Raw genomic sequence first — 24,996 nt, forward strand, 5'->3', positions numbered from 1 at the left:
CCTGGCTTTGCCCCCTACCCCCTTCAGTGTCAGGTAGTTCTAGGCTGGGATGGGTTTGTGCCAAACACACCCTGATGAGGTGTGAACTGCCCCTCTGCTCCCAGAGCATTTTGTCTGGACTGGTTTTAAGCCATGAGGGTACATTTTCAACATTATAACTATATACATGAAATTAAGCCAGTACATTACTATAACAATGATGATCAGTGCATCATGAGCCCTCCAAAGACAGCCAACATGACAAAATTTGCATTGGATGCCACACAATCATATTATAAGGATGAACATGAGGGTGCTGTGTGTTCCCCCGAGGTGTCACAGAAATCAATTTGCAAGATGCTGAGTTCTGCTATCGCTCAGTGGAAGGGTGAAAGTATTGTTAAATAAACATTTCTAATTCACAATTATAAAGTTCCATGGGAGAAATATTTCCAGGGGGGCGGGGAGGAGGAGGGAGATGCTTTCATCGAAATCTTTCTTTTGCAAACTATGGATTAAATCTACTTTACATTCAGTTTCCTGTGTGTGTGTTAAACTGCGTGGCTTCAGAACCCAATCTGGCAGGCTTAATCATCTTAGCCATTGTTACTCTTGTATTTGCCTTCAACAGAACAAATGACACGAGTAAAGATGACTGAGAAGAGTCAGTCTCTGCACAGTCATGCACTCCATGGGCGCTGCATTAGATTTCGGCCATGCGGGGCTATGATCTCATACAGCTGGAAGGCGATTCCTCTGGGTGGTGGAGGTTGGTTGAATCAGGACAGTTGTTTGTACTGTCTGCACAATAAAAAAAGCACTAATTCCCCAGGCTCATCCCCTTCAGAGGAGAAATCAAGAGAGACGCAGCTTTCCATGGAGAAGGATACAAGTATGAGGACACCTATGCATTTAGAACATGCTCTCCTCCTCTATTTACAAAGAAAGATTGTAGCAGCCGCTCATCCATTCAAGGAGATGCAGGTCTCTTCACTGAGAAAATCCAGTTTCTGCAGAAAGAGGAGAGAGAAGAACATCAGCTGAGGATCCTGAGTTCTGGCGGCAAAACACTGATAAATAATAGCTCATTGCTTCAAGCTTGGGCTGTTCTGTGGTTACAGGTGAGCACCATCTTCCTGACTGCATTTCTATACCACCTTCCAAAGAGGGGCATGAACGTGCTTTGTGAATATTAGAGGGACATGATGGATGATGTAATCTCTTCTATTGGATAAACTTCTGTTCGTGAATGAGAGAAGCTTTTGAGCTACACAGAGCTTTTCTGCAGGTGAATATTTACTGTTTTAGCTTCTCCTTCCCACAGCAGTGCCAGTCGGCATTTATAGCACCATTTAATAGACAGGGAGCTTGAGATCCATGTCTTGTGACAGGTCCTCAGTTGGGGATCTGCCCCACTAAAATAAATGGAGCTACCTTGATTTAAACCAGCTGAGGATCTGGCACAGTGTGCCCCAAATGAGGTGGGGAGTGGTGACAGAGTCTTACAAGCCCAGATCACACATGCCAGATTGTTTCTATACTCCGAGTTCAGGGACAGCATCTTTTCCCCCTCTTCCCCTCCCAGTGCCTTTCTTGTTCCTGTATTATCATCAAACACTCATTATGGAGTGCGGAGGGTCACTCCCCAGTTAGGGTTTCACATCAGCCTGGTTTTGCCCCTTCCTGAGATCCACCCTCCAAAGAGCTGTATTTTATTACTGCTACTTAACATCAGGAAATAGAAAAGGCATTGCCAGTCGTTGACCACATCATCATCACCACCAGAGGAACTAAGGGAGAACTTACTCCACTTCATAATTTTTAACATACACTGATTTTTTGTGAGGGGATGAAAATTGTTTCTTTTCCTACAGGTCATTGAAATGCTGAATATACCAGGACATATGGTGTGACATTATTGATACGAACTGTGACTGTATATACCATTGTTGTAACCAAGATTCTGTAGTGGGACCAAATCCTGTAAATGGGAGATTAAGTAAGCTGTCTAGAAGGAAGTTATGATTTGCTGGTTATGATTATGATACCTGTGTGCATGTATCATGTTTGTATTTAAAGTTATAAGTATTGGTTCTGTACTGTCTGTATATCAAACGTTTGCTATGCTTCTGGGTGACACCCTACACAATTTGTCATCAGCACTGCCTAGCCTGCTTGATGATTCATTAAGGACCATGGGCTATACAACTGACCCATTGAGAGAAGGCAGATACACCTTGTGACTCAGAAAGACGCACAGGGACTTGCCTATGGACAGAACTCTAAGGTTTTTCCATGCCATGTACTGGGAAGCTTGTATTTGAGACAAAGGAAACACAAGCCACATGGCAAAAGGACTATAAAAGGCAGCTGCATCATCTCCATTTTGTCTTCAATCCTGCTTCTTACATCTGGAGGAAATTTGCTAGAAACTGAAGCTCTGAAATAAGGACTGAATGACCCATCCAAGCTGTTGATATACTCCAGAGACTTGATTTGAATCTCCAGTTTATTCCATCACTGCTACAAGCCTGAACCATGAATGTTGCCATTACTGTATGTCATTGATTCTATTTAACCAATTTAGCTCTCATCTATATTTCTTTCTTTTTATGAATATATCTTTAGATTTTAGATTCTAAAGGATTGGCAAGAGCGTGATTTGTGGGTAAGATCTGATTTGTATATTGACCTGGTCTGGGACTTGGTCAATTGGGATTGGGACAACCTTTCTTCGTTTACTGGAATATTGGTTTTCATAATCAGTCATCCACATAAAGAGTGATGCTGGTGGTGATATTGGGAAATTGGAGTGTCTAAGGGAATTGCTTGTGTGACTTATGGTTAGCGAGTGAGGTAAAACCAAAGTCCTCTCTGTTTGGCTGGTTTGGCATGCCTTAATAGTAAAGGAACTCCATCTTTGGCCTGTAACTGCCCTGCTCAAAGCAATTTGTCCTGAATTGACACTCTCAGTAGTGTCCCGCCAGAGGCACATTCTTCCATATGGATAGATTAATTTCCATTAATTCTAACAAGAGATCAGTGCCTAGGGATACTAGACTGCATTGGAAAATCTCAGTCCAAGATTTTAGTTGATGTCCTTTTTTTTTAGTTGATGTTCGTTTTGACTCCTAAGGCTTGGTCTACACTACCCCCCCTAATTCGAACTAAGGTACGCAACTTCAGCTACGTGAATAACGTAGCTGAAGTTCGAAGTACCTTAGTTCGAATTAGTTCAAACTTACCTTGGTCCACACTCGGCAGGCAGGCTCCCCCGTCGACTCCGCGGTACTCCTCTCGGCGAGCTGGAGTACCGCAGTCGACGGCGAGCACTTCCGGGTTCGACTTATCGCGTCCAGACTAGACGCGATAAGTCGAACCCAGAAGTTCGATTTCCAGCCGTCGAACTTGCGGGTAAGTGTAGCCAAGGCCTAAGACATGGCATGATTCTTGCTATTGACAGAAGTGAAATACAGAACTTAAGCATCATAGTTAAGTTCTGGTATTTCACAAGATGGGATATGATAGATAGCCAAGTTCTGATATGACAGATCAGACCAATTCTGTACCAGAGATATGGGCAGTTATATTAGTCATTGCTCTGATATAGCAGAGGGAGGTCTACATGAGTATCAGTGTTCTCTCCTTGGACCGAGACTCCTGGCACTTAGCTCTGAAGTCTACATTTAACCTTAAAATTTCAGCATGTAACCAGGAGAGGAAGGGAATTTTCTGAATATTTATGGTATTAATTCACAAGACTTAATTAACTTTTAATGCTATGTTCTTCCAATTCAATTGCCCAGTTTGTTTTTTGTTCCTAGACTCTACCCATGGCAGACACAGGTTGGAAAAACCAAACGACCATCACAGAATTGATCCTTCTGGGATTCGGGGATCTCCCTGACCTTCAAATTCTTCTTTTTCTAATGTTCCTACTGATCTATATTGCAACTGTGGCTGGGAACACTCTCATCGTGGTGCTTGTTGTGACAGATCAGCACCTTCACACCCCCATGTACTTCTTCCTGGGCAACTTGTCCTACTTGGAGACCTGCTATACCTCGGCATTCCTGCCCAGGTTACTGGCCAGTCTCCTGACTGGGGACAGAACCATCTCAGTCAATGGTTGCATCACACAACTGTATTTCTCTGGTTCTATGGCTGCTACGGAATGCTATCTCCTAGCAGCGATGTCCTATGATCGGTATTTAGCAATATGTAAACCCCTGCACTATTCAACTCTTATGAATAACAGGTTTTGCCTCCAGTTGGCTGCTGGGTCATGGTTAAATGGTTGTTTGGCCAGTACAGTCTTTATATTATTCATATCACAGCTAATATTCTGTGGCCCGAATGAAATTGACCATTTCTATTGTGATCCCATCCCACTGATGGAACTCTCCTGCAGTGACATACACCTGAGCATATTGGTGGATTTCATAATAGTCTCCATATTCACCCTGCCTCCATTCCTACTAACCCTGACTTCCTACGTGTTTATCCTTGCCAGTACCCTGAGAATCCCTTACACCACTGGGAGACAAAAGGCCTTTTACACCTGCTCCTCTCACCTCACTGTGGTGACAATTTTCTATGGAACCATATTCATTGTCTACATGCTACCGAAAGGTGATACACTCAGAGATCTGAAGAAAGTGCTCTCTCTTTGCTTCACGGTCCTAACTCCCCTGGTAAACCCCCTTATCTACAGTTTGAGAAACAGAGAGGTCAAGGAAGCCTTGAGGAAAGCAGTCAGTAAATGCGGCTTTCACAAAAAAACACATGTAGAGACTCTAAGATAATAATTTAGTCTGAGGTTTTGAAAGCTGCCTGGGTGAATGAAGCAATCAGTCTGTGATGCACTGTACCTCAAAATAGCACCCTGTAACCCTCATATTCATTTTCTTGTATTTGGTTGTGATATTTTATAAAAAGCATTCCTTGTAAGGTATCATATGAAAGGTCATTATTTGTTGAAACTCATTGCTCTGTCAAAATATGTATATCATCATTGTATATAGAGTTATGAGATTTTGGTTATATGGTTGTTATAGAAATATGTTGGAAGTCTGGGAGTTGCCTACTGTTAGTTCCCCAGTGACAACATAGGAGCTGACCCACATCCAGGCGAGCGTTAAATGACCATCACCAACGATTGACCAGTCGGGGAATTTTTAAAAAGAGGTCTACAATTCTGTAACAGGTAGTTGCGCAAGCACCACAGAATGGGAATTGCTCAACTCTCTGACTTATCAAGTCCCACCAGGACATGTCTCGGCCAGTATTTTTCCAGGGACATGAATTGAGAGTATAAAATAAGGTACAGCGGCATCATCAGACCACCTCTCTCCTCCCAAACCTATTCCGGAGGCAACAAGAATGCTGGGAAGACAAAGGCTTTGCACAGGGGAGGTTGGTCCCAGGCTGAGAAGAACAGTAACCTGGCTGCAACATGCAGTGGGGTGTGAAAAGCTTTTTGATTCAAATCTTACTGAGTCTGATAAAAAGTAAACACGCATTCTAAATCCTAAACTTTATTTCTAAGGCATAAAGTTCAGAGATAGATTTTAAGTGATCATAAGTGTTAGGTAACTACCTTTCTGGAGTTAATAAACTTATTTTAATGTTTAATCTTAACCAGTTAGTTTGTCTAAAATGCTTGGGGAATCTGCTCAGATTAAAAGGGCTGGTGCATGTCCACTATCCTTTCATGAACAGCCAGGCCCCAGCAATGACCTCTGGACACTTCACTGAGAATAGCTTTATACCTCCTATCTGAACTAAACCTGGCTGTGACCAGCTCCAGCAAAGCCACAACACGAGGCTCACAGGGCCCTTGGAGGCAGGATGGATGGGCAAACAAAGAGCTAGACTCACAAGCCGGATATACTGGGACTGTTCAGATCCAAGTGAGAGTTTTCCAGGGCACCCGTAGAACTGAGGCAATTTCTGGGGTCAGGTCTGTCAAACGGTTACTGACAAGGGACTCTGCATGAGGCCCTGCAGAGCACCAGCTGCTCTGCTGGCACCAACTGCACAGAGCAGTTCAAAGGGATGGGAACTGTTACAATGAGTGCCTCCAAAAATCACTGCAACAAACGCACATCCTGAGAGGGCTCGTTCTCATGACACAGTGTCCTGCCAGCCCCAGATGTCTTGGATAGCATGCAGGGGCTCTCCTCAGGGCATGACGTAACCTAGGGTGAGAGGAAGTGGCTACCGCCTAGCAATGAGCAGAACTGCTGTGGTGCCAAATATGGCAGTGCTGGCTCAGCCTCTGTGAGCATGTTAGGATTTGGCCAGAGGCAGGGGATTTGGGCACTAGTGAGAACTGTACCACTTCAGCACCGCAAAAAGGATTTCCCAAGTGACCTAACAGAGTTTAGTGTCCATCTCCCATTTTAAAAGGCTTTGGGTGACTAACTCCCTTATATTCCACCTAGAATCTCAGCCTGGAGAGCCACTCGGCCTCTGTCACTGTGGATTCAATCTATGTATTTCCATTGGAAACAGACTCTGCAGCAACAGACATGAACTGATTAATGATAAACCCCTGCTAAACCTTTGAGACTCGCTTATGTTGTATGTGTAGTTGTAGCCACTAATGTTGCAATCATGCTGTTGTATGATTTGGTTCCCAATGGTTATCATTTCAAACTCCGCACACCTAGCAATAGGTAAGAAATGAGGAAAGATGCAGTTATTCTGTGTAGGGCCACTAGAGGACAGAGGAATGGGAATGATGCAGTCAATGGACAGCAGCCAAAGTGGAAGGGCAAGAAAGCAGAAATTATGTTCCCAAATGACCAACAGTGGGAAGTGTATAGGGAGGTGAAGCTGTATAACAGTGTGTAAGTGGTGAGGAGAGAGCATTGAAGAGAAAAGGAGCTTTATGCTATGAAATGAACTGTGAATACTAGCAGATATTATGGAGTGAATTATGGGCTGTTATACTAAATAATGTCCACCAGGTTACATGAGTCAAAAATGGGAAAGAGGCGGCTATAGCAAGAAGAATCCACTAGAGCATTGGTCTCCAAACTTTTTTGATCGTGCACCCCATAAGTAAAAACGTTTTGAGCACGCACCCCCAATATATGTATATTTATTGATGTATAAATTAGATACATGTACTACTGTACTAATATATTATGTACATTATAAAACATACAAAAATATAAATTAAAAAAGGATGAGATAAAAATGAAATAAACAATATTTCTTAAATATTTTTTATTTTATTTATTAACTGTACACAAAACTTTTTTGCTCTCACAAAAAATATTATTATTAATAATATTTTTAGTGAGAGCAATGTGATTGAATATGCTTCATTATGTCTGAAAATCTTGGTTTAACACTTTGTGAGGCATATTTTTCAGCTATGACAGCCATTAAAACCAATGTGCGAAATAAACTGAACTTAGAACCAGACCTTCAAATTGCTGTATCACAAAGATATGTAGATCCAAATGGAAGAAGTGCACCATTGGCTGCGCTTACTAAATCACGATACTCATTTTCAATCCCATCCACCAAATATGCAAAGGTTTTTGTTGAAATTCGGCAAGTAAATTTCCATCTTCCCTGATATCAATCAGTTGTTCTTGCAAAGTAAGTGTTGCATTTTTATATTTTTAACAAATGGGTTCAAAACCCACTGAAACTCTTTGTTTGGAAGATTTTTAAACAGGTTAGAAAATTCTGTTTCCAAGTTTTTTAAGTGTGCAGATATGAGAGTTTTTATAGGTGATACACTTACATAGTTTTCGGCAAGAAAATCACATAAGGATGGAAACATTTCCAAACATCCGTTTTCAAAATGCTCTCTTCATAGCATGAGTTTCTTTTGAAAAGCAGTTACTTTCTCACTCATTGTTAAAACATCACCTTTACCTTGAAGGGACAGATTAAGTGTGTTTATATATTTTTTTAAATATTTGTTAGGTAGCATACTACTGACAGCCACGTGTCTTCACAGAAAAGGTCAGCAAATTTGGAACACTAGTCTTTGTGTAAAAGAAAAATGCATAACTCAACTTTAAGTTCAACAACTCTTTTAAGCATTTTGCCATGAGATAACCAGCGAACCTCTGTGTGGTACAAAAGCTTTTCATGGTCACTCCCCATCTCATTACAAAGTACTGTAAAGATTCTACTATTTAAAGGTCTTGTTTTTTTATAAAATTAACCACATTGATGACATCCTGTAGCACTTTGTGCACTTTTGGCTCCACGAATATGAGGACCAACAAAGGCACCTTCCTTTATCTTAGCTTCACTTAACCTTGAAAATTTTCCACGGAGGTACTTGAAAGCTGCTTGTGTTTTGTCAATGGCCTTGACAAAGTTCTTCATCAGACCCAGCTTGATGTGTAAGGGTGGTAACAAAATCTTCCTTGATTCAACAAGTGGTGGATGCTGAACACTTTTCTTCCCAGGCTCCAATGACTGTTGGAGTGGCCAATCTTTCTTGATGTAGTGGGAATCTCTTGCACGACTATCCCATTTGCAGAGAAAACAGCAGTACTTTGTGTATCCAGTCTGCAGACCAAGCAAGAGAGCAACAACCTTCAAATTGCCACAAAGCTGCCACTGATGTTGGTCATAGTTTATGCACCTCAAAAGTTGTTTAATGTTGTCATAGGTTTCCCTCATATGGACTGCATGACCAACTGGAATTGATGGCAAAACATTGACATTATGCAGTAAAACAGCTTTAAGACTTGTCTTCGATGAATCAATGAGCAGTCTCCACTCATCTGGATCGTGAACGATGTTGAGGGCTACCATCACACCATCGATGTTGTTGCAGGCTACAAGATCACCTTCCAGGAAGAAGAATGGGACAAGATCCTTTTGAAGGTCACGGAACATGGAAACCCTAACATCACCTGCCAGGAGATTCCACTGCATAGTCTGGAGCCCAACAGCTCTGCCTTACTCTTGGGTAGTTCCAAATCCCTGACAAGGTGATTCAGTTCACCTTGTGGTATGAGGTGTGGAGGAGGATGGGAGAAAATGTGGGTCTTGTGACATTGATGGTTCAGAACCAGAAGTTTCATCCTCTTCCTCTTCCTCGTCTGACTCAAGTGAGAATGATTCTGGTGCATCAGAAACCGGCAGTCCTTGTCCGTGGGGTACTGGACGTATAGCTGATGGAATGTTTGGATAATGCACAGTCCACTTTTTCTTCTTTGACACACCTTTCCCAACTGGAGGCACCATGCAGAAGTAACAATTGCTGCTATGATCTGTTGGCTCTCTCCAAATCATTGGCACTGCAAAAGGCATAGTTTTCCTTTTCCTGTTCAACCACTGGCGAAGATTTCTTGCACAAATGTTGCAGCATATGTGTGGGGCCCACCTCTTGTCCTGATCTCCAATTTTGCAGCCAAAATAAAGGTGATAGGCTTTCTTAACCATAGTGGTTATACTGCACTTTTGTGATGCAAAAGTCACTTCACCGCAAACATAGCAGAAGTTTTCTGCACTGTTCACACAAGTACGAGGCATCTCTGCTCACTTTGGCTAAACAGAAATGTGTCCCTTTGCAAAATCAAACACTGACAAATAAGAGAGCACGGCACTATATGATTTCTAGAGCTGATCTAGGGCAATTTGTTCAGCAGAGTGATGTAAGCTTCGTTATGATTGCATCATCCATGACTTCTAGGAATAACATGATGCAATTCATATCATGTATGATGCAATACCAGCTTCAGATTGCATCATTCATTGTTTTGCCTAAAAAGCAAGTACTGTCCAAACCCAGTCATAGATTTATTCATAGATCCAGTCAAAGATGTATTTTAGTCATTTCTGGTTTAAATTAAGATCCCTTCCCTTTATAACTCACTTATCCTCTGCCATTCCCAAGTCAAGGGTCGTATATATTGACCCAACAGCATATCTTGAAAACTAGAGCCAATCAACAATTTTAAGCATCATTTTCGTTCTCAGTGACCCAGAATTAGTAAAGTTTGACTACAATTTTTTTTCTAGAAGTATTTTGGCTGTACAGCAATGTTATTAGTATTATCTTCAATCTGCAGTTTCTTTGCAGGAATCTTTTTACTCCACTTGTCCATTTTGTGAGGGTTAGTTTAGTTAAAACTAGATAATATGATCCATAAATCCACTTAACCAGGCACACGTAAACTACAATATGTCTCAATATGCTGAAAGCGAACGAACAAGTGAGGGCGCCACTGTCAACCCCTCTGCATTATGGAACTCCCACTCTTCCCTCATTATACTTCGTAGGGCTGGTTCCAGGCACCAGCATAGGAAGTACCTGCCTGGGGCGGCACACTGTAAGGGGCAGCATTCCGACCAGTCTTAGGATGGCGCTCCTCCTGCCGCGCCACCCTTCTGCTTCGGCAGCGCTCCTCCTGCCGCTCCTCCCAATGGATCGTCTTGCGTACCCCCCTTTGGGGACCACTGCACTAGAGGAGAGCAGAGTAACAGGCTGTCATGCTGGGAAATCAACATTAGATGGCAGCAGAGTAGGAGAAATGAAAGTGGGGGGTCAGAAATACTGAGGAGTGACCAATAGATTACAGTGGCCAATAAAATAATGAGAAAGTTACACTGTTAAATGGCCACTAGGTGGCAGCATAGAAACATTAGGTCAGAAGGGACCGCAAGGGTCATCCAGTCTAACCCCTTGCCAAGATATAGGATTTGTTGATTCTCAGACATCCAAGAGTGATGGCTGTCCAGCTTCCTTTTGAAAACTTCCAGTAAAGGAGATTCCTGAGATTTAATTTAAATCTGCTATGCTGCAGTTTGAAACCATTGCCTTTTCTCCTGCTCACTGTGGCAAGAGAGAACAACTTTTCTCTATCTTTTTTCTGGCAGCTTTTCAAGTATTTGAAGACTGCTATCATGTCCCCCCTTTAATGTAAGCTGGTGTTTGTTCATGATCTGAAATATTTTACACATTAGGATCATTAGACTTTAAGAAAGTTGCAATTATACAAGTCATTCTGTACAAGTCCCATTGGGCATTGTTAGATACAAAGCTTTGGAGACATAAAATTAACCAAGTGGGAGAAAGGTTAAAGTGGGACCTTGTAAAATAACGTGAAGACCAAACACAAATATGTGGCAGCATTTACACTTTGTAAATTTTTCAAAGGCAGATCAAATGCATCTGATCATCCCTTCAGATAAGTGCAGGTCTCTTCACTGAGAAAATCCAGTTTCTGCAGAAAGAGAAGAGGCAAGAACCTCGGCTGCGTAACCTAAATCCTGGTGGCCAAGCCCTGAGAAATAAGAGCTCATTGCTTCAACCTTGGGCTGTGCTGTGGTTACAGGTGAGCACCATCATCCTGACTGTATTTCTATACCACCAAAAAACAGGGCATGAATGTGCTTTGTAAATATTAGATGGACAAGGTGGTGAGGTAATACCTTATATTGTCCTGTTGGTGGAGGAGAGAAGCTTTAGAGCTACACAGAGCTCTTCTTCACGTGCATATTAGAAGTTTTAGCCTCACCTTCCCACAGCAGTGCCAGTCGGCGTTCATAGAACCATTTCACAGAGATGGAGCTTGATATGCATGTCTTGTGACAGGTTCTCAGTTGGGGATCTGCCCCACTGATACAAATGGAGCTACCTTGATTTACATCAGCTGAGAATCTGGCTCTCTCTGTGCCCCAATGGGGTGGCAAATGCTGATAGAATCTTACTAGCCGGGATGACACATGCCAGATTATTTCTAGATTCTGAGTTCACGGACAGCATCTCCCCCTCAGTGCCTTTCTTGTTTTTGTGTTATCATCCCACAATCATCATGGAGAGGGGAGTTTCACTCCCCAGTTAGGGTTGCACATCAACCTGGTTTTGTCCCTTCCTACAATCCACCCTCCAAAGAGCTGTATTTTATTACTGCTACATAGTGAACATCGGGAAACAGAAAAGGTATTGCCAGTCCCTCACCACATAAACATCCCCTTCACAGGATCTAAGGGAGAATTTACTCCACTTCATAATTTATGGCATAAACTGATCTCTTGTGAGGAGGGTGGAGAAATTATTCCTTCTGCTACAGGGCACTGAAATTCTGCATATATCAGGAAACATTGTTAGATTTATTTCCATTAATTCTAAGAAAAGATAGGTGCCTAAGGAGAATAGACTTCACTGGAAATCTCAGTTCAACATTGTAGTTAATGTATTTATTGATTTTGACTCCTAAGTCATGGTATGATTCTGGCAATTGCCAGAAGTGAAATATTGCCTTTAAGCATCATTGCTAAGCTTCAGTATGTCACTAGAGGGGATACGATAGAAGATGAAGAACAAGTTGATCTTTCATATCAGTACTCAGCTACCAAAGAAATGGACTGCTGTTATATTAGTCATTGCTTTGATATGGCAGAGGGTGGTTTACATAGATAAAAAAAGATTTCTTCTTGAACTGAGACTCCTTCACTTTGACTGAAGTTTATATTTAGCCTGAACATTTCAGCTGGTATCCAGGAGAGGGAGGGGAATTTCTGAATATTTATTTGTCCTGAATTGACACTCTCAGTTGTGTCCCACCAGAGGCCGCATCGGTATAGTGGCGTAGTCATGCTAGGATCCACAGAAGGAGGTCAATTAAGCTTTGGTTCAGAACCCCACACTATCCAAATTTGAATATTGGTATTGAGAATTTTGTTGGTTAAAAGATCAGTGACCATGAGCCAGAAAGCATCAGCAGAAGCAATGAAAGTTCAAGCTGTGAGAGACAGCCTGCAATTTGAACATAAACAAAAACTGGCAGAAATTTGAACGAGAGAGAAGCAAGCGTTGGCCCAGCTGGAAAAGGTTTCTGAAAGACAAAAAGAATCTGCTAAAAGAGAGAAAGAAGCCCCCCCCAAAAGAATGGCTGAATTGGAAAGAGAAGCTGCTGAGAGACTGAAGGAGGCTGATGAGAGAGAGGAAAGGTCTCGTAGAAGGCAAGTGAAATGACTGGCTGCTGAGGAGAGGGTTGCCAGACTTAGACTCCAAGTCAAAAAAGCAATGGAAGAACAGCAGAAACTGTATCATCTTGAAAGTCCAGTTTATAACAATGTTGGTATGGTATATTACCCTGAGCAACTTTCTGTATTTAACTAATTATACTATGACCGGGGGGAGGGGACTGTAACCTGGTGGAAGATAGCTGTTTGTCTGTGCAAAAAGGCAGTTTGTCTGTGAATGAAGTTTCTGAATTTCTGACCAATGTCTCAGAAGTGAATGTGGAATTAGATCAAGCACAGAAAGATATCATTGGTCAGGAAAACGTTTCTCAGGAGCAGACTAAAGTGGATGGTCAGGTTCAAGCCCTAGCTGAGGAAGAAAAGGGTAGGTTTTTGATGTGTTGGCTAGTACAGCTTTTTGGCTAGTACAGCTTGTAAAAGTAAACTTGAAAAAGGTTACTGTGATTTGCTGGAAGTAGCTCAGTGTAGTGAGAAGAGTAGCAGTTTATATGTTGAGAGTGGCAATGTGCCTGGTAAGGAAGCTGCCCCACTCTCCCAGTATTTGTCTGTAACCAGCCCTGTGTGCTGGGACAAAGAAGAGGCGTACTCCGATGGTACAGGGACATCTACATCGAGCACATCACCGGCCACTGACAGTACCAAGAGGCGTGAGCCAGGGTGACATCGTTCTCCTTCTACGAGAAAGGGACCAAGTGACCTTCTCCGTTGGATCATATGAACCGAAACCATAAACTCCAAGAACATTAAATCTCACCAAATGAGGGTCAATCCATCCTCATCATCATATCCACTCATTATACTCCACACCCGAATATAGCCACTTTATGAACTTAATACCCTCATATCTTAATGTCTATACTTTGACCCATCTACCTTTTACCCCCAATCAGGGAAATTGCAGATTATGTATTCCTCATGCCACCTTATTTTAAACCAAACTTTGCCCCCCTATAATCTGTATGTTATTCCCTGATAACCAGAAACTTCTATGCTGAAACTCTGTTCACTATTTTTCTTAACATCATCTTAATAAATGTTTTAAATCTGAAAGTTTGGAGGAGCCTAGGCAGCCTTGTGAGCTGATGGCTTTGTCTAATCAGCAGTTTGGGAAGGCAAGGATAGTGGAAAAGGAATGTCCTTATACCTTACCTGTTACCTTTGTGGAGAATTGTGAGGGTGATGGAAATGTGCCTGTGTCTGTTAGGGGTTGTCAAGTCTGTATCCCCACTTTGAACTTTAGGGTACAAATGTAGGGGCCTGCATGAAAACTTCTAAGCTTAACTACCAGCTTAGCTTTGGTCCGCTGCCACCATTTTAATGCATTCCCTCCCTGGGAAGACTTGAAAAACCTTTCACCAATTCCCTGGTGAAAACAGATCCAAACCCCTTGGATCTAAAACAAGGAGAAATTAACCATTCCCCTCCTTCCTCCCACCAACTCCTGGTGAATCAAGATCCAAACCCCTTGGATCTAAAACAAGGAAAAATCAATCAGGTTCTTAAAAAGAAGGCTTTTAATTACAGAAAAAGGTAAAAATCATCTCTGTAAAATCAGTATGGAAATTAACCTTACAGGGTAATCAAACTTAAAGAGCTCAGAGGACTCCCCTCTAGTCTTAGGTTCAAAGTACAGCAAACAAAGATAAACACTCTAGTAAAAGGTACATTTACAAGTTGAGAAAACAAAGGAAAACTAAGACGCCTTGCCTGGCTATTTACTTACAAGTTTGAAATAGGAGAGACTTGTTTAGAAAGATGTGGAGAACCTGGATTGATGTCTGGTCCCTCTCAGTCCGGAGAGCGAACACACTCCCAAACAAAGAACACAAACAAAAACCTTCCTCCCCCCCCAAGATTTGAGAGTATCTTGTCCCCTTATTGGTCCTTTAGGTCAGATGCCAGCCAGGTTACCTGAGCTTCTTAACCCTTTACAGGGAAAAGGATTTTGGAGTCTCTGACCAAGAGGGATTTTATAGTACTGTACACAGGACAGCTGTTACCCTTCCCTTTATAGTTATGACAGGGGTATTAACTTGCCTATGGAGGGAGCTACCCCAGGCTCCAAGCAATTGTCTGTGAACAGCCTTGTGTGCTGGGAGAAGGGAAATTAAATCCCAAGATGTGTGTCTCTTAAAGGGGAAGGTTTCTCCAGCTCTTTGTATGTGGAGCAAACAGAAGGTGCCTTTCAGCCTGTGATGGTTGAGGGTACTGCAGTTGTCTCAGAGTTCGTCCTAGATTCAACTAAAGCCTAGGAAGGGGATGGTCCTACATTTGTTTCTGCTAGGCAGTATGGCACTGTAACTAGGTTGTATCCAGTTAGTGTCCTAGCAAAATCCCAGAGACCAGGCAATGCTGGTGCTTGATTTTGCCTGTTGCTAATGTGTGGCTGGAAAAGGGTGTAGCAACTGTCTGATCAGGGTGATACCCTAGCTGGGGCATCAAGAGAGCATAAAGGTGATTTGATTGTGTTACCTACTGACAGCATGAAAACTTGTAGGAAGAAGAAAAAGATTCCTGAACTTGTGTGTGGCAAAGGGAAGGAGAATGCTTCTAACCTTTTGACTATGAAATCTAGCAGTTTGCCTGAAAGGGGATTGGGTAGGAATCCACATGATGAGCCAAAGGTAATTCTGGATGTAAGTAAAACTCAGGAGTTGGTAGTGGCTCGGCAGAGCAATGCTTCTGTGGAGCAAGGAAAAGCTAAACTGGTGCTTAGAAAGATTTAGGGTGACCAGACTTCCCGATTTTATCGGGACTGTCCCAATATTTCCTTGTTTGTTCCGACCAATGTTAGGTCGGGACACTGGACAAACAAGCAAATACTCCGGAGCCTGGAAGTACTCACTCCCCCCCCGCCTCACCTCTGCCCCCTCCTTCCCCGAATCCCCGCCTCTTCCCCAGGCTCGCCATTCCTCCTCCCTCCAGTGCTCATGGAGGGAGGCCCGGGAGACGCAGGGGAAGCGTGGGGCCAGGGTGAGTGAGAGTCCAGCCTGGCCCCGAGCGCAGGCAGGACTCAGTCGGGTGGTAGGGAGAGGAGGGGGGCGGCCCGCGGGGCCAGGCGGTGGCTGTTCTCCCCCCCGGGCCAGTGGGACTCGGGAGCAGTCGCTGCTGCAGCTCCCACTGCCACAGGGGGAGGAAGCGGCCGATGGCCAAGCTCAGCGGCTGCGGCTCTGGCGCCCCCGAACTCCCCGAGCCTGGGCCTGTTGTGGGGACCCAGCAGTGCGCACGCTGCGCCCAGCCCCTGGCCAGTTCCATCTGGGCTGTTGCCCAGCTGGTGCAATCCTGCGGCGACCACGGGGCGGAGGTATCAGCAGCCCAGCCCCGTTCGTTCCCCTGCGGGATGTATGGATCGCTTAGAGAAGGTCTCAGATGAAATGAAAAATTGTCAGGAAATTTAAACAGCCCTCTGACCAAGTGGCTGTGTTTGTCCAGCTTGTTGAGAAAACAATGGAGTTGGAACAGGAATGTCTCCCTGCTGATTCTGTAAGTGAGCAGTCTGTGCTTTAGGGTCTGAGGACAGATTTGGTTACTGGTGTTTCAGAGCAGAACCGTTTTATGGCTGAATGCTTAAGGATGCAGGGGACAGCAAGCAAACGCTCACGCTCAGACGCTTTGGATTTGTGTGGTATCTCTTTAAGACAGAGTCCAGCCTTGGAATTGGTAGCAGTTAAGTATCTGAAAACTGGTGAACAGGCTCCTGTCTGTGTTGATGCAAATTACCTGGCTGGCAGGGAGAAGAAAGAATTGCTAATACCTGTTAGCAAAGAGACCACACCCAAACAGCCAGTGAATTCTATTAAGCAAGAAAGCTCAGGATTTGACCCCTCAGAACAGGAAGAAAAGAAAAAAAAATTACCATGCTAATGGTATTAAACAAAAGGTGTGGCATAACAAAAATGCTTGTAAATGTACACTTGCAATGGATTTGTTGTTATTGCTAATGGTGATTTTTGTAACTAATGTATTGCTAATACCAAACACTGTAAAAATATACAATGTGACTAATTTTGGAAAATCCCTTGAACATGTTAAGAGTTATGTATAAGAACACACTTTATGTTAAAAGACCTTGTAATGCTGATGTTGCACAGTAAACTCTTGGACCTTTTCACAGGAGAAAAGACATTCCAGATCTTATGTGCTGAATAAAAAGGGAAACTGAGGCACACAAACATATTCCTTTCATAGCTAAATTCCAAGATTCCTATACTATGGACAACATTAATATCTACATTAACTTAATGTTAATTGAGTTCCAAACATTTGCCAGAGCTTGTATGGATAAAGTAGCTATGTTCTTTAGCTCTTGGCAAGATCACATGAGACATACAGGAAGAGCTGCAAGAGCAGATGATGCTGCAAGAGCAGATCCAATCCACTATTGTTCTAACCAAGTTTTACCTTGAGTTTGTAAAGAGATTCAATCATGTTATTCAACATGATTTTGATAAACCATTTCTGTTTTACACTGATACGACTTCTAACCCAGTTCTAGCTGTAGTAAGACAGAACCAAGGATGGGGAGCTCTTGAGATGCAGTCAATCATGTTTGTGTCATCCCTTCCTGCATCAATTTTGTGGTGAGGGTGTGATGTTATTGGCACAAACTGTGACAGTATAGACCATTATTGCAACCAAGATCCTGTAGTGGCACCAAATCTTGTCCAAAGGAGATTAAGTAAGGTGTCTATGAGGAGCTTATGATTTGCGGGTTATGATTATACTATCTGTATTCATGTATCATTTTCTGTATTTAAAGTTATGAGTATTTTCTCTATACTGTCTGTATTTCAAATGTGTGCTATGCTTCTGGGTGACACACCAGACAATTTGGCATCAGCACCGCCTAGTCTGCTTGATGGCCCATTAAGGACCATCAGCTATACAATTAAGTCATAGAGAGATGGCAGATACACCTTGTGACCAGCAAGGCATGCAGGACATGCCTATGAACAGAACTCTTAGGTTTTTCCATGCCATGTGCTGGGTGGCTTGTATTGAGACAAAGGAAGCACAAACCACATGGCAAAAGGACTATAAAAGGCAGCTGCATCATCTCCATTTTGTTTTCAATCCTGCTTCTAACCTCTGGAGCAGGGGTCTCAAACTCAATTTACCTTAGGGCCAGGGCCAGTCCTCAAATCATTCCAGTGGGCCAATAATGTCACTGAAGATGGTGTTCAGAAAAGAAAAAAATTATATTGTAATTTTTATTTCGAATTTCTTAGAAATAATAAAACTGTCATACAACTTTATACAATTCTTCACCTCCCAGACAGTTTTTAGTGTTGGTCAGACACCCGGCAACCCTTCAGTTCTGTCAGTTTGTTGATGTTTGGCCTCAGTGACTGAGCAGTTGAAACCTTCAGGATTGCAGCAAGGTGTGCATCAGATAGTTGTGTTCAGTATTTTTACTTGTATTCATTGTGGAAAAAAGTGATGCTGCCTCTATGACAGGGTTTCTCAAACTGGGGGTCGGGACCCCTCAGGGGGTCACAAGGTTATTACATGGGGGGTCGGGAGCTGTCAGCCTCCACCCCAAACACTGCTTTGCCTCCAGCATTTATAATGGTGTTAAATATATTAAAAGATGTTTTTAATTTATATGGGGGGTCGCACTGAGAGGCTTGCTGTGTGAAAGGGGTCACCAGTACGAAAGTTTGAGAACCCCTGCTCTATGCTGACTCTACCTGGTAACTTCAATGTTGCCTCCATGGCTGACTCTGACCGGCAACTAGTGATGGTTTCTCTGTCCCTCTCCCACAGACAATGGGAGCTGTGGGGGGGCGGCGCCTGTAGTTGAGATTCCCGGCAGCGTGTCTGCCTGCGACTCTCCTCTGTCTCTTCTCCGCGGGCTGAAGTGGGGAGGTTCTCGGGCCACAGATAGCCCATGGACCGGGACTTTGAGACCCCTGCTCTGGAGGAACTTTGCTACAAACTGAAGCTCTGAACAAAGGTCTGAATGACCCATCCAAGCTGGGGATGTATTCCAGAGACTTGATTTGAATTCGCAGTTTATTCCATCACTGCTAAAAGCCTGAACCAAGAACTTTGTCATTACTGTATGTCACTGATACTATTTTATATTAGTCATTGCTCTGATATGGCAGAGGGTGGTCTACATGGGTACCAATGTTCTGTCCTCTGACTAAGACTCCTGGCACTTTGCTTTGAAGTCTACATTTAGCTTTAAAATTTCAACCTGTAACCAGGAGAGGAAGGGGATATTCTGAATATTTATGGTATTAATTCATGAGATTTGATTATCTTTAACGCTATGTTCTTCCAATTCAATTGCCCAGCTTGTTTTTTTGTTCCTAGACTCAACCCATGGCAGACACAGATTGGAGAAACCAAACGACCATCGCAGAATTTATCCTCCTGGGATTCGGGGAACTTTCTGACTTTCAAATTCTTCTTTTTCTAATGTTCCTAGTGATCTATATTGCAACCGTGGCTGGGAACACTCTCATCGTGGTGCTTGTTGTGACTGATCAGCACCTTCACACCCCCATGTACTTCTTCCTGGGCAACTTGTCCTACTTGGAGACCTGCTATACCTCGACCTTCCTGCCCAGGTTACTGGCCAGTCTCCTGACAGGGGACAGAACCATCTCAGTCAGTGGATGCTTCACACAACTGTACTTCTTTGGTTCTCTGGCAGCTACAGAATGCTATCTCCTAGCAGCAATGTCTTATGATCGGTATTTAGCAATATGTAAACCCCTGCACTATTCAACTCTTATGAATAACAGGTTTTGCCTCCAGTTGGCTACTGGGTCGTGGTTAAATGGTTGTTTGGCTATTACCATCTTTGTCTTATTCCTATCACAGTTAATATTCTGTGGCCCGAATGAAATTGACCATTTCTATTGTGATCCCATCCCACTGATGGAACTCTCTTGCAGTGACGCACACCTGACCATATTGCTGGATTTCATACTAGCCTGTGTATTCACCCTGCCTCCATTCCTACTAACCCTGACATCCTATGTGTGTATCATCGCCACCATCCTGAACATCCCTTCCACCACCGGGAGACAGAAGGCATTTTCCACCTGCTCCTCTCACCTCACTGTGGTGACAATTTTCTATGGAACCATAATCATTGTCTACATGCTACCAAAACGTGATACACTCAGAGATCTGAAGAAAGTGCTCTCTCTTTCCTTCACAGTCCTAACTCCCTTTGTAAACCCCCTTATCTACAGCCTGAGAAACAGAGAGGTCAAGGAAGCCTTGATCAAAGCATTCAGTAAATGTGGTTTTCACAAAAACATGCAGAGACTCTGAGATAATAATTTATCCTGAGGTTTTGAAAGCTGCCTCGGTGATTGAAGCAATAAATCTGTGGTGCACTGTACCTCAAAGTAGCCCCCTCTAACCTCCTTATTCACCTTTTGTATTTGGTTGTGATATTTCATAAAAAAGCATGCCTTATAATGTATCATATGAACGGTCATGATCTGTTGAAACTCATTCTTCTGTTAAAATATTGTGACAGACCCAGACCAGTGGGGTACAGAAATCTGGTAGAGGGCAAATATACTGGTCACTGGATGAGTAGTTTTCTGTTCCCTGAGTGATCAGAGCAGGGGCTGCACTAGAATAATCAGGAACCTGCTAGAACCAATTAAGGCAGGCAGGCTAATTAGGACGCCTGGAGCCAATTAAGAAGAAGCTGCTAGAATCAATTAAGGCAGGCTAATCAGGGCACCTGGGCTTTAAAAAGGAGCTCACTTCTGTTTGTGGTGTGAGTGTGAGGAGCTGGGAGCAAGAGGTGCAAGGAACTGAGAGTGAGAGGGTGTGCTGCTGGAGGACTGAGGAGCACAAGCGTTATCAGACACCAGGAGGAAGTTCCTGTGGTGAGACTAAGGAAGGTGTTTGGAGGAGGCCATGGGGAAGTAGCCCAGGGAGTTGTAGCTGTCATGCAGCTGTTACAGGAGGCACTATAGACAGCTGCAGTCCACAGGGCCCTGGGCTGGAACCTGGAGTAGAGGGCGGGCCCGGGTTCCCCCCAAACCTCCCAATTGACATGGACTGTGGGTTCTTCTAGAGGGGAAGGTCTCTGGGCTGTTCCCAAACCCACATGGTGAATCTCTGAGGCAAGAAAATCCACCAATAAGTGCAGGACCCACCAAGATAGAGGAGGAATTTTGTCACACTGCTGTCAGGGGTGGGATCTTGGGGTGCACAGTGCGGTGGAAGAAGGGGGTGATAAAAAAAAAACTAAAACAAAAACAAAACAAAGGGAGAGGGTTTATTTTTTTTTCACCACAATGGATGACGTAGTGCAGGCACTGATACAAGCTACGGCAGCCCAGCAGAAGGCTACCCGTGTCTAGGCAGCCGCCCAACTGGAGGCAGTGCAGCTGTAGCAAGAGACTAATCGCCTGCTGATGGACCAGGCTGCTCAAGACCGAGCTATGTTGCTGGAACTGGTAAACCAGGTAACATCCCTTACAGAGCTGAATCGCGGCCATGATGGGACGCAGCTCATACGGGCCAGCCATTGGCTGCAGAAAATGACAAGGGAGGATTATGTAGAGGCATACCTTCTGGCCTTTGAGAGGACAGCCCTACAGGAGGCCTGGCCTTGAGATCAGTGGGGACACATAGCTGCACAGTGTCCCAATGCTGAGGAGCCTATGCAGTGTAACCTGGGGAACTGGGCAGATCCATGCCCCCTAATGCACCTTGTGGGGGCCTCATTAACCCCACATATGTATACCAGACCAGTGAAACTAAATGGGGTAGGGACCACGGCACTGGTTGATTCAGGGAGTGCTATCATGCATATCTCAGGGAAGCTCATGAAGCATAGTCAGCTGCTGCAGGCTAAACATACGGGGATAACATTTGTCCATGGGACAGTTAGTTACTACCCCACCATCCCAGTAAAATCGAGATCCAAGGGAACACTACTGAGGTAGCAGCAGGTGTAGTCCATAAACTCCCATACCCGGTGCTCATAGGGAGAGACTTCCCAGGGTTTGGAAACTTACTCCCAGTAAGGGGATTGGAGAAAGATGGGGAACCTAGAATTGATGAGGCATCCACAGCAGACTGTCAACCCCCAATCTTCTCTGAAATATCCCCAGATTTGTTCTCCACTCCCAGACAGGGTAGAAAGACAAAAAGGGAAAGAAGGGCAGCTAAGGCCTTGGGAACCCGAATACTGACCCAAAGCCAGAGGGTCAGTCTTGTAGGTAGGCGGACCCGTGCAGCTGAAAAGGAGGCCACGCAGGAGGGAGAAGCACCTGAGTCTGACCCCCACCTTAATGCTTCTGAACCAGTAGAGGCAACAGAGACTGGGCCCCTAGATCTTGGGCAGATTAGCCCCGGGAGAGGAAATTTTGAATGGGACCAGGCAGAAGACCCAAGGTATGACAACATTAGGAAGGAGGTGACTGAAATAGATGGGGTCCCAGTGGAAGGGAAAACCCAGGGACCAGGACCCTACTTCATAATGAAGAAGGATCTCTTATACCGGATTGCACCAGTACAGGGGCAGAAGGTACAGCAGATCCTAGTACCTCAAAAACACCAGAACGCTGTATTAAGTCTTGCTCATAGTCATCTTTTTGGGGGGCATTAGGGGGTAGTGAAGACCCTGGCACGAGTCCTACGATGGTTCTTATGGCCCGGAGTACATGAAGAAGTGTAGAGGTACTGTGCCTCCTGCCCGGAGTGTCAGCTGCACAGTCCCCATCCCCACCTGAGGGCACCTTTAGTACCCCTTCCCATCATAGAGGTCCCCTTCGAGCGAATAGCCATGGACCTAGTGGGACCCCTGGAGAAGACGGCTTGGGGCCACCAATATATTCTTGTTGTTTTGGACTATGCTACTCGCTACCCAGAAGCCGTCCCCCTGTGGAACACGGCCTCTAAAACTATAGCCAAAGAGCTGGTGGGGATCTTTGCCCGAATGGGGCTACCAAAGGAGATATTAACCGACCAAGGAACCCCATTTATGTCAAAGCTAATGAAGGACCTCTGTACGCTGCTCCATATACATACCCTGAGAACTTCGGTCTACCATCCGCAGACTGATGGGTTGGTAGAAAGGTTTAACCGAACTCTCAAGGCAATGATAAGGAAGGTGGTAAGTCGGGACGGGAAGGATTGGGACACCCTACTACCCTACCTTATGTTCGCTATCCGGGAGGTACCAAAGGCCTCAACTGGGTTTTCCCCCTTCGAGTTATTATACGGGCGTCACCCCCTCATCTACAGCCTGAGAAACAGAGAGGTCAAGGAAGCCTTGAGCAAAGCAGTCAGTAAATATGTGGCTTTCAGAAAAACATGCAGAGACTCCTTGATAACAACTTTGCCTAAATCAGCCAGGCAGCTGTGAAAACCTCCAGCTATCAGCCCCCATTGAAATTGAGTTAAAACTCCCACTAAAAATCTCACCAGTAATGTGAAAAAAAAGGAGATGATCTGTATGGAGGTACTGAGACAGTGTTTACAGTTCCATGGTGTCTCCATGTAACACATCATATAGGAAAATGAAGTTGTGGACAGCTCTGCCACTCTCTCATGTTCAGCACTGATACATGCAGTATGATGGTATTTTTGTCCATGGTCTTGGCTAAACATTCAGCATATATGAGGAGTGTGAATGATGTTTTAAACTGCACAGAGCTGACATTCTGTAAGGCACAAAATCCACTAATGATCCAAGTAAATCCGTCAGTATATCCCCTATTCGTTGTTTCTCTATGTTAGATAATAAAGATGGTAATCAAATTCAGACAAATAGAAATAAAACCCAATGGGTGACATCATGTTTTTTGCTGCAGTTTCTTATGCCCCTAAGGGCACAATGGAGAATCCAGCTGTAACTCAGGTCAGTGTTGTCAATCTAAGTGGAAGGACCAGGGAGGGAGGTGGCTATAACCATCTTTCCATCATGGAGTTTAACTTGGCACCAGGCAGAGTGGAGACAATTTTAAACATTTTTTTATTTCCATAAAAAATCATTTATGATCAAAATTATTTTTTGGACAATAAAAATTCTAACTCCTGGTGCAGCATAGATGGGGACGTAAGCCTGGGAAATCTGCCACCCCTGAAATTGTGCTTATTGCCATCAGACCCCTCTGCAAACCAACCACCTTCATGACGCTCACACAGGCTGGATGCAAACAGCCAGGCCCCGGCAGTGACCTCTGGACACTTCACCAGAAACAGCTTCATAGCTCTTATCTGGGCTAAGCCCAGCTGGGAGCTGGGTGCTCCGACAAAGCACCAGCACCAGGCTCACAGGGCCCTTGGAGGCGGGGTGGTTGGGCAAACAAAGAGGTAGATTCACAAGCCAGGGCCACTGGGACTATCCAGACCCAGCTTGGGGGTTGCCAGGGCACCCGTACAACTGAGGCCATTTCTGGGGTCAGGTCTCTCAAACAGGCACCGAGGAGGGACTCAGTATGTGACACTGCCGGGCAGAAGCTGGTTTGGTGCTGCCAGCTGCACAGAGCAGTTCAAAGGGAAGGGACCTGTTAAAATGAGTATCTCCAAACCTGACTGCAATGAGTGCACATCCCAAGAGGGTTCGGTCTCAGGGCACCGTGTCCAGCCAGCCCCAGGTGCCTTAGACAGCTCTGCTCCTCGCAGGGCCCTCCCCTCAAGACGTGAGGCAATCTATGGCGAGAGGAAGTGGCTACAAGCTACCAACGGACGGAACTCCTGTGATGTCAAAATTGCAGGGCTGGATCAGTCACTTGGAGCACATCACAGCGTGGCCAGGGGCAGGGGAGCTGGGCTCTGGTGAGAACAGTAGGATTTGAGCCCTGCAGAAACAATTTTCCAAGGGACCTAAAGGAATTAGGCACCCAAATCCCTTTGAAATGGGAGTTGGACACTTGACTGTCTTAGATGCCTCTGAAAATCTCAGCCTGAAGAGTGACTGGGATTCTGTCACCCTAGGTTCTGTCATAAAATGTCTTTTTGGCTGCGTCTGTGTGTGTTCTCTCATTGTGTTGTCCCAGCTCTGCACAGATAGCGCAGACAGCAGATCGGTCAAACTGCCCAATA

At 44.3% G+C, this 24,996-nt stretch overlaps 2 protein-coding genes across 2 annotated transcripts; both read left to right on the forward strand.

Annotated features, from left to right (window-relative positions):
* Positions 1-3,812: 3,812 nt before the first annotated feature.
* LOC135974823 (olfactory receptor 6N1-like) lies at positions 3,813-4,784 on the forward strand. The gene has a single exon (XM_065563846.1). The coding sequence runs from the start codon at positions 3,813-3,815 to the stop codon at positions 4,782-4,784; it is 972 nt and encodes a 323-aa protein (XP_065419918.1).
* Positions 4,785-19,234: 14,450 nt separating this feature from the next.
* Positions 19,235-20,261, forward strand: LOC101940168 (olfactory receptor 6N1-like). The gene is given in 2 exon segments (XM_024112472.3): positions 19,235-19,270; positions 19,273-20,261. Coding segments are annotated over 2 exon segments (1,014 nt in total). The 3' UTR covers positions 20,251-20,261.
* The last annotated feature ends 4,735 nt before the right edge of the window (positions 20,262-24,996 follow it).

This window comes from Chrysemys picta, chromosome 12, assembly GCF_011386835.1.
Source record: "Chrysemys picta bellii isolate R12L10 chromosome 12, ASM1138683v2, whole genome shotgun sequence".
Classification (NCBI taxonomy): domain Eukaryota; kingdom Metazoa; phylum Chordata; order Testudines; family Emydidae; genus Chrysemys; species Chrysemys picta.